The sequence below is a fragment of the Pygoscelis adeliae genome, unplaced genomic scaffold (genome assembly GCF_000699105.1).
Source record: "Pygoscelis adeliae isolate BGI_AS28 unplaced genomic scaffold, ASM69910v1 Scaffold40, whole genome shotgun sequence".
In the NCBI taxonomy this organism is placed as follows: domain Eukaryota; kingdom Metazoa; phylum Chordata; class Aves; order Sphenisciformes; family Spheniscidae; genus Pygoscelis; species Pygoscelis adeliae.
In genome coordinates this window covers 686,340-696,920 of record NW_008823953.1, presented here as the reverse complement: position 1 = coordinate 696,920, position 10,581 = coordinate 686,340, and the positions used below count along the sequence as shown (strand labels likewise).

At 41.7% G+C, this 10,581-nt stretch overlaps 1 protein-coding gene across 1 annotated transcript in view; it reads right to left on the bottom strand.

The window, feature by feature from the left end:
- Positions 1–3,578: 3,578 nt before the first annotated feature.
- The window catches only part of CDK13 (cyclin-dependent kinase 13), a 75,407-nt gene continuing 68,404 nt past the window's right edge, over positions 3,579–10,581 (bottom strand). Inside the window, exons 14-15 of the mRNA XM_009321607.1 lie at positions 7,989–8,555; positions 3,579–6,890 (exon numbers count right to left, since the gene is read on the bottom strand). Of these exons, the coding sequence (XP_009319882.1) occupies positions 6,034–6,890; positions 7,989–8,555 (1,424 nt within the window). The 3' untranslated portion in view covers positions 3,579–6,033. The remainder of the gene's footprint in view (positions 6,891–7,988; positions 8,556–10,581) is intronic.

The window sequence follows — 10,581 nt, the reverse complement described above, 5'->3', positions numbered from 1 at the left end:
ACAGGCAATAAAAGCAGCCCAAAATAAGCAGCCATAATGAGCAAGTGGCTTTAAAATCAAAACCCTCAAGCTCCATGGAAGCCAACGCAGTTGACTGGGAAAAGAAAGAGTTCCCCTCGTTTGTCAAACAAAGGTCTCTCTCTCCCCTTGTTTGTTGTCGCTGCCAAGAGCTCGGACTTGCATTTTCTTCCACGCGACGGGGGAGTTTGGTGGCTGTACTCCCCTTCATCCGGATGGCCTGTCAGAGCTTACAGGCATTCCTTAAAAATAGAAGCAACCTAATCCCGGTTCAGCTAATTTACCAGAAGTTTCTGCCAAATTGCATGGTTCTTTCAAAGCTAACAGGCAATAATTCACGGCTGTGACGTGAAATGGTTTGCTTCCTTGCTCTGTGTTGATGCAGGCTGTCGCACTACAGTTATTTGCATCTCTCCTCTTTCACTTGATGCTATTTTATTTGCAGCTGAGGACGCTGATTCACATGCAGATCCCACTGGAATTATTGCCGGTATCCTTTTGCACAGCTTGGTGGCCGTGTGGCACTGACCACTGAATGAATGGGATGCAGCACCGTTCTCGAACCGTTACAGGTTCATACCCCAACTTAAACCAGAGCCAACTTCAAGCCATGTTACTAGTTGCGACAGCAGCTTTCATGAGAAAAATGGAGCAGACAGCTAGAAATTGTTTCCCGCACCTGTCTGATCTGCTATGTGCAAGCCAACATCCCACGTAATACAGCCTGAATTGGTCACCAGAAGAAAAACGCAGGCTTTCATTGTGGCTGCTGCCCAAATATTGTCTCCAAAGCGAGAAGATGCTTTGGGCTACAGCTACGCATTTTGCCAGCCCAGTGTCACAGGACACCTACGCCACCGGTGCTGGCCCGCGTACCTTCCTATTGCCCCTTCACCGCCCATCTGCTGACTTTATCAATGGCAAGTTATTGAAGCGGTGACAGCAGCAGTCTGCCCGACCTGGAGTTTGAGAGTCCTGGAGACGTGGCGAGTGGCTTATTTTTGGATGGAAGTACAGCATTTATTGAAAGATGCAAACGTTTTCATTCGATTAGCTGAACCAGTAGGAAAAAAGCAGAGAAGCCGCAGGCATTCAAAGCGCAGCTGCTGAAGCCACGCTCAATTTACAGCGCTTCACCAGCGGTTTATGCACGTAGCCAGACACCGAAAACACCCGGCTCTTTGGGTTTGATTCCCCATTACTTCTAACGCACGCACCATCCTCTTCATCAAAGAGACAGTGGCGGGGGAATATTAACTGCACCTCTGCTTGGACAGCGCTAAGAAAAAAACCGTCACGTTACACATAGCCCCACCGTCCTAAAAAGCTCACCGCAACCGGCGCTGGGAACAGCAGCATCTTCTCACCGCTGGAGGTGCCTGGTTCCCCTGGCCGCGCCCAGGCAGGCCGCCTGCTTTTGCTGCGCCATCAGTGCTCACCGGTATGCTACGCTGCGCCGCGGCTCCTGCAGTAACCAGGAGCCCCGCTCTAGCAACAGGCACTCGTACTGCCAGTCACTGCGGTTTTCCGTTGAAAAGGTACTGGAGCAGTAAATATTTTTTTTTTAGTAACTTGCAGAATTTTAACACACTGAAAATTATATTCGTTTGGATACTGAAAAAACACCTCAGTTTAACCCAACGTTCTTTTGAAATGCCGTTTGACAACCAGAGAGGGAAAACAATGAAAGACTTCAAGTTTTCATGTATTTTATTTACAGGCCGCACAATACATTTTATATACAAATGGCTTAAAATAACAAAGAGTAAGCAAGCTGAAGCATAACAGTTTGATTATTTTAAATTAGGCTGTCTTGAAATAACTCCTGCAATAAAGTATTCTTCACCCTGATAAGCAAAAGTTAGTCTGATTTTAAGTCAACCCAAGGTCATTTCATTTTTAAATACAGAATTCAAATCAGTTTTCTGGCGATTCCTTAATTTCATGACACACTTCCGCATATATAGAACATCCCAAAACTATCAAGAAGGGAAATAGCCAAAATTTCCCCATGTAAAAAACAGCGTAACAGAATAGACTGGAGAAATGTTGTATGTAGAACACTTGCCTGTTTTATTAACAAAAAGAAGAATGCAAGAAATACATCTGAGATTTTTCTCTCTTGGAAACAGAATTCATGGTCTGAGATCTAATTTGCCCGCAGACAAGAGGTATCCTATGTTACTTCAGTACTTCAGTTTTTACCGCACAATTAAACTCATCTATTAAACTCATCCAACTGTAAACTTCACCAAAACTGAAACTGCCTCCTGCACCGAGCAAAAGGAGAAGAGCACTCAAAACCGCGAGAACTTACATTACAGCACTTATCGCCTCTGCTTCTAGAAAGAGGCACTACCGTGGTACGGAGAAAATTTAACATAGACCATGTTTTATGGAAACATAAGAAAATATAGAAGTTTGCCATTTTAAAATTATTTCTCCTAGAAATTATATTAACATTTAAGGATACATGTATTTTTACACCTCTTCCCTAACACTGCTCCTTCTGTTCAAGATAACAAGAACAACTAGCGATCCATGATAAAAGCTGTTTCCTTTTCCTTTGGCTGCTTTTAAGTATTACAATAATCTAAGCGTTTGAAGTCATGGTCGTAGCAGTCCAGTTGCGCTCGCTTTCTTCCTCTCAGTATGGCTAAAGACCACTTAATATAAATAATGAAGTACTTGCTACTTGGTAGTCCATGATTACAGTATTTTGCTATGTTTATTTAGAAACACAAACACACAACACTTACTTTTCGATGTAGTGTCCAGGTCTCTGTAGCACACTTTGGAATTGCAGCACGGAAAATGTAAACCCAAAGGAATGGGGGGGGGGAAGTAACAAAAGCCACGGCTCCACAGAAAAATAACGCGGTTTTCAGAATGTCTACTACTGCATCAAAAATGCAAGAGCCACATGATGTAAAATGCCAAACTAGTACAGACTCACTCTGCCGAGTGAGATTTGTTCAAAAGGGTAAAATTCTGAACTGACATAAGCACCTCGTCACGTGATTTAATTCAGAAGAAATTCTGACAGATAATACACAGGTCCGGTACAAACGAATGTGGACCTAGTCCTTAGATCCGGCCAGTTCCCCGGCTGCTAACCTGCCCGGACGCAACTCCGGGGCCAGGGGAGCGCAGCCACGGGGAGAAATCCTCCTGCCACACACCCAAGGGCTGCCCTGCAGAGGGAGGGCAGAGCTCCTTACCCACACGCAGCCTCTACCTGCCCAGGAAGAAAGGCTGCCAGCGGAAGAGCCAAGATCCCCCAGGTTGCAGAGAAGGCAATCTCTTCAGAGATATCATATATGGAAATACGTTAACTTTCCCTCCAAATTATCCCAACACTGTTCTCCCAGGCAAATACAGTGTTCGAAGTCACAGGCTAGTAATCCTTAGACTGAATTGGGGGAAAAGTCATTGTGCAGTACACATCTGCCACAGCGTGCCAGAGTTTTGTTTCCGATTCATCTGGAAGTCAGCTGTCTATTGCATCTCCTCCTCTCTCCTCATAGCCAGCATTACTCGTGCTGTTTTGGTTTTGGGGTTTTTTTTTCTCATGGCCGAAGACTGAAATCCATTTCGGCAGAACGATGCAACATCAGAGTACTGCCAGCCCATACGGAAACTGCACTGTCGTTTACACATGCGGAGGGGACTGACTTCCCTGCATTAAATGAGGTGAACGAAATGACTTGGAAATTTACCTCCAAAAGGGAAGCAGTAGGAGACACAACGTCTTCCTTGCATTTTTGTGTTGGAAGTCGAATCATCTAGTCCTCTGAGATCTAACTTCCTTTTGAACTTACCTGCTTTTTTAGCCAGCTATCACCTCCAGTTACATTTGAAGTGCAGGAGAGTAATACCAGACTGCACATTTTTAGTGAAAGCAACTGCCTAAGAGCTTTGAAAGTCTTTTGCTTGATTCTGGAAGAAAGCAATCTGTGTGTATCACTGTGGGGTTGTTTTTTTAAGATTAGTAAACAAAAAGCCTCAGCTGACACTGTCCATATCTAAATGACACTAATGACTTTTGCCTTTACAATTTTACTAGCAGAAAAATGCTACAGGGGTGTCCTTACTCAAGGAAAACTATCCATCACACTGTCATTCACACATGAAGCTTTTGTTTTTCTGAAGCACAGGCTATTCGGGTCATAAGCATTTGTTTCTGACCGGGCCGCTTTTACTTTCAGATCGCAGGATTTTCTACTGTGTCTAGTGAAGGCAACAGCCAGACTTACAGGGACATCGTAAGCAGCACGATTCTCTCCGTTTCTCATTTGCCAGATCCTCAAACGCTACGTAGTTAGCGAAGTGAGTTTCTCCATGCTCTACAATGTGGTAGTTAGCCATATACGAACCAGGATTTTCAACTAAAACAAAACAAAACACCAACAACTTTGGCTTCTGTTCTGAAAATCCAAAAAGTCACTGACAAGACTACATTTGTAATAGTGTAAGTAGAAATTTTACTTTTAAAAAAGTAATAATTAAACACTCAGTTACATAAGGTACCGATTTGTCAACTGGATAATCAGTTGGAAAATTGTTTCCAATATGGGCTTTAAAACATTCTTTTACGTACATGCAAAATATAACCATACCTCCTCTCTGCAGGAGAGAGACCACTTGTTGTCAAAGGAAAAAAAAAAACCAACCATGCTGGAAGTTGTAATTAATATGAGGAGTGGCTCTTGGTAAGAGTTTTAACTACAGTCATTTTATCAGTTCTTCAGAGAGACTCGATTCTAATATTAAAATGTTCTGTGGAATAGCAGATATAAAATCGATTAATTGGCACAATCACAAGTTTACAGAGAATTAGAACTAGTGTCAAAGGTTTTGCTGTTGCTTTAAATACTGGTCATTTTTCCTTTGGTTACTTCCTATAATGCAGTATTTGTGGGAAAAAGATGACAGCGTCAGCTTTTCACACAAAGTAAAGTAATTACTGCTGTTGACATTTAAGAGAAAAAAAACTATTTCATCACTTGGTAAGGACACATAAAGTACAGTTTATTTGGCAGAGGAACTAAAACACTTACTATAACTCCAAGAGGGAGCTGAGGAAAAACTACACTCTTCATTCTTCTCCTCACTTTCAACGTTTCTCATGAAGTTCAATTTGGAAATTATGATTTCATCAAGATAAGATTAGGTCTCTAAATATCTGGCCCACCTGAAGTAAACAGCACAAGGTTATGACCTATTTGAGTTGCCTATTATTATCTGGATTTTCATGTTAACTACCTAGGTTTAGGTATTATTTTCATATCGATCTATAAAGTACTTCCAAATTTTTGCAGACCTTAAGCTTACATGTAAAGGCACTTACCATTCAAGTAAAACAGTTTTTATATAAACAAGCCTGGGAGATGGAGAGAACATTTTACCAGAACATCCATTCTTTTTTTTTTTCTTGAAAGAAAAAAAATAACATTGACCAAATATTTATAAAATTTTGCATCAAGAGAAAGGTTGTGTTTTATTATCTGAAATGAGCACAAAGTACACCTTCCACAATAACACTGAAAGCAGTGCAAAGACTGACAGTGACCTTTGACTAAAGGTAGTTCTGTAAAAAGAAAAATACCAAATAAATCAGTGCCCTGCTTTGATTGTTGTAAAATTTTTTTTTTTACATAAAAGTTGGTCCAAACTTACAAAAAAAGCACAAATGTGCATAGTTCAGAAGATCTGAAAGAGTGCCATAAAAAGCTGATGTCCCTAAATTTAGCATCCACTTAAAACTGCCAAAATACAAAATAAAATTCAGAACTAGAGTTTGTGAACATGTACAATCAATTTATCTAGTTTTCAGACAGCATGAGTTTTAAGCATTTTTAATTTTTCCTACTGTATGCAAGACCCTTTTCCACATAAAAATAAAGCTGTTGAATTAACATTATTCAAGTCTGTTGAATTGCTGCTTTAAACTGCAGCTAGGAAAAAAAAAAGTTTTTCCAGATAAAAATGATGTGCCTGAGGAAAAACAGATACTCAATATGGTAATCCTCTGCCTCGCCCTCTCACTGCAGATGTGCTAATGTGTCCCCTGTATCCTTGGGAATAGCCGGGTCCTTGGGCAGGAGAAGTCCAAGTCTGTCCATGCATGTGGCTGATGCCACTGGGGTTTTCCTGTAAGTTGCTTCCGTAGCTATAGTTGTGCATCTTTGTGGGCAAAGAGTGCGTACTCTCTGGCCCTGCAGAAGCGTCACCGCTGCTCCCCAGAACCGGGATCGGGCCGTGGCTGTATTCAAACCTGTGGTCTTTATCTCCACTAAATAGCATGGGGCCAGTGTTGAGGTAAATGTCTCCATAACCAGTTACTGAGCTGGGAAAGGATTCTGAAAAGGCCGACGGAGGAGGGGCACCACCAGAGTGAGATGAAGCAGTACTGTAGTTATCCAAAGACTGAATATCCGAGTTTCCAAGGAAGCTTCTCCTTTCTAATGCTCCTGATGATCCGCTCCCTATTCCATCGCTACTGCCATAATGGGCAGACGAGAAGGAAGATGATCCAAAGTTATCCTTGTAGTCTGGGCCTGTTACGTAGGAGTCTCTAGCCTGATAATCCACGCTCGTTTGTACTGGCTCCTCCGTTGTCGCCTGAGCTTGATGCTGAGCAAGCAGCTGCAGAAGAGCTGCTTTCACTCCTGCGTGAGGATCTGTTCCTGAAGAGTTAGTTATAGGCAAATGCTGGTTCTCTGTCCGATAATCAAGGTCTTCATCAGTGAGAGGCGGAGGCTCCGGTGGCTCTGGGGGACGCTGGTCTGGAGGCAAGATCCGAGGGCGTTCTTGTTCGGGTGTTCGGTTCAGAAGCCTCATCTCGGACTGCCTAACCAAATCCTCTTGACCTAGGCAGGTGAAAAAGAAAAGCTTTGGAATAAAAATATACAATAACAATACCAGAAAGGAAAGGACTCTTTCCTGGGACAATACAAAGGTTTGTTACTCCAATTCTCATTAACTTATTAAATTTATTGGTAGCTGGACAGATTTGCCTCAGGAGGGTGACGCAGGTTTCTCCTCAGAGTAAGATTACCAGGCAAGCAGTTAAAGAAAACCGGTATGATTTCCTTAAAAAAAGCCCCCAAAACCAAAAAACAACAACAAAAAAAAAAACCCAAAACAAAACTCAAGCCACACAAACACTAGAAAATTCAAAGCGGGATCAGAAAAGATTTGCAAATAGGGAGGGATACAAGTCTTGAGGGACAAAAGGCCACCCTATCAAGGAACAGCAAGACTTAAGGTTAAAAAAAAAAAAACCACGAACAAAAAACCACCACCCAAAAAAACCCTCAAAAAACACCCCCAAACCACTTCAGAGTATTTCCTTCAACAGCTGCAAACACCACAGAGCAATATATAAACCACCATATAATAAAACTGAAATAAGCAATCCAAAAAGATCAACCACAGAGCTCTAAATCTTGAGAAGACTAAGGAAGCCACTACTATACCCCAATGGAAACCTTCAACCACGTTTGCTAGTGACAGTTATAGGTCACCACTTACAGAATTTGACACTAAGAAATTGCTCTAGTGAGCATTAAAATAAACATAAATAAAATACCCTCTCTCCCCATAATAGGCTTTACCTAAACACAGTCAAAATTGGCAAAATTCCATCTATGAATTTGCTAGAGAAGACTGTCTTCTCCACCACAACCACCACTAAGAAAACCCCAAACCCCCAGAATAACGATCAATGTAACTGTTTCATCAGAAATACTACCGGCACTTGTGTACCTCTTAGAGTGGGGATCATCTTTTGCTCTGTCTGCATAGCACCTGTTACAGCAAGACACAAATTCCATGATCCAGACGTAAAACGTGACAAAATCAACTCACACACACTCATATGGTTAACATGTTAACTCTCTGTCCCCAAACTATTACGTCTCCACTGCTCAAGGTATCTGCCGCTTAGCAATAAAGACCTTCAGTACCTGCAGACGTATATAATGACTTGATCAGATGTGGGTAGCCGGGTGCTGGAGATTCCACGTCGTCCCGGCTGACAGACACAGGAGTGGTGGGCTCTGGAGGCTGCCTGAGTTGTAATGACATTTCATTTCCTGATCCGTTTTCCTTCTCCTCCAACACAAAATCTTTTTGTTTTGTTTGCTGAGCCTTTATTAACTGAGACAACAGAACAGCAAATGCACTCTGTACAGCTGCCTGGGCAGCATCAGTCTCAACTTTAGGCTGACTCAGCTGAGCAGGTGGTACAGGAGGCTGCGTGACGGTCGGCTGTTTTAGAGGCTCCTGTTCCGGCGGTGGTGGCGGAGGCGGCGGCGGCTGCTGCTGCTGCTGCTGTTCTGACTGTTTTTCACCTGCTGACAAAATTCCAGCAGGAAGATTTATTTTATTTAGTTGCTGCTGAGTCTCTGGGTTTACCTTAATATTCAACACTTGGGCAAACTGTGCCAAACTAACACTTGTTTTAGACTGTAGCAGGTTTAGCAGGATTGCCACTTCATTCTGGTTTAACTGCTGTCCAGTGCTTGTTTTTGCTAAAGACAAAAAAGGTGTTTTTAAGTATTATTTAGAACTGGCATATTTCAGAAACTCAAAAGTAAAACTAATCTAGCATGGCTGACGCAACTGGCAAAGCATGGGTTTGGACAACATAGAAATGGAATGCTTTTACGTACTACCTGCCTTTGGGGGAGTATCTACAGGAAATGGAATAGTAAGATCCAATATAAAGAAAGTGACTTCCAAGGGGCGCGCACATGCACTTGGACAGATGAGAAACATCAAGCTGGAGCTCAATTTTCCACAATACAACTAAGCTGGGGCTTAAGGCCACCTGCTTTAGGCAGCTGTAAGATTTCCAATCCCCGCAAAATTTCCTATCTTTGACATATCACATCCCTCTGTTAAAAAGCGGCCATCTGCAAAACGCATTTCCAGTCATATTCTGGCCCGTTCTAATTCAGCATCTGGATTCTAACACCTGCTCAAGTGACCAGACTCTAGGTGACCCAGAAGCTAGCAGTATAAATGCAAAAGCAAGCGCTGAGCTTGAAGGACAAGAAGTCAATCACTGAGTAGCAGGAAAATGCAGGTTTGTGATGATACGCAATTTCTTCAATGAAATGGAGTTTGCCACAAATAAGAGGAGATTATGATGATGCAGGGGATTGTGAATAAGGAAGTCAGAATATCAGTAGTTTCTTAGTTTCAAACACCCATTGCGGTAGTTTATTTTGAAAGAAGTGAAGCAGCATGGATTTCAACATGCCCTATGAGTAGATGACTTACAGAAGAAAGTAGTTAAAAATTAAAAAATGAGCGTGTGTGACTGTGCTGGCAGAGCCCTGAATTTTTTTAACCCAGATCAACACTAACACATTCTGTCCTCTTCTATCCCTGCCATTCTGCTAATTCACCAATATATTAATTCATAGCAGATTCAAAGCCATGCCTGACAAAATGGTCACACACACAAAAATATTAAGTATTTGCCTTCCAAGACTACAAGCAGCACAGCTGGAAAGTGCTGCAAAACCCACTACCTTACTTGTGGACGTGCACCGGGATACAAGCACTCAGAACCTACTCAGGCAGGATCCAGGGATTTCAATGATTTTATAGATTTATATAAAAGTAAAACCACCTTTTATTTGGCAATACAGAAAAAACATAATTTCTAATGCCTTGTACTGCTTGCTCTCACTCAGATGTCATGCTTAACAGTTGCTTTTGTAACATCTGAGGATGGTATGCTCAAGACTCAAACCTCTCTCAGACTCTCAGTTAAAATTCAGCAGAAAAATGCCAAACAGGGAAACTAATCCACCTATTCCATACTCTTTGGTTAGTTTCAAGTCCATTCCAAGAGCAAACTGTGTTCTGGGAAATCTGGCAGTTTCTACCAGAACAGAATTATTGAGCTCTACATAGCTCCTGTTTAATTGTAAGGTGCAATAACCAGGGGTCCCATTCGTGAATCAGAACATTAGCAATAGATCCAAGGACTTTTTAACCTCTTCTTTTGGGATGCTCAGAAACAAATGCAACAGTTTTGTTTAAAGCATGCATTTGTACACAGAGTTCTTTAGTGTACCTTATTGATGGTATTATCTAAGGTGCATTATGGCTTCCAGAAGTGTTTTGCTTAATACCGAAAACACCTCTATGCTGAACTGTCTAAACTCCACTAAAAATTAAATTGTCTTCTTTTCTACCTAGAGGTATTTTTCTATGTACATATGGGCAAACAGCAATATAGGTCTGAATGATTCCTTCTCTTTTTCTTTAGTTTATTTTGCATAGTTAGTATTAATGACTAATAAACATAGTAGTCTCTCATTGGGCTACCTGCTATAAAAGCACAAAGAAAATAACTACTACCCTTTGGACTCTTTAAACTTCTCTACAGTTTTCATTTGTGGGGGAAAAAAGTTTTTAAGGGCTACAAAGTCATGCTTGAAAATGCTGCCAAAACTTTAGCCTAAACATACGGAGCGGCAGAAGCTCACAGCTGGATTACAGTGAGAAACAGGATGAACAGGAGCAAGAGGCAATAAATTG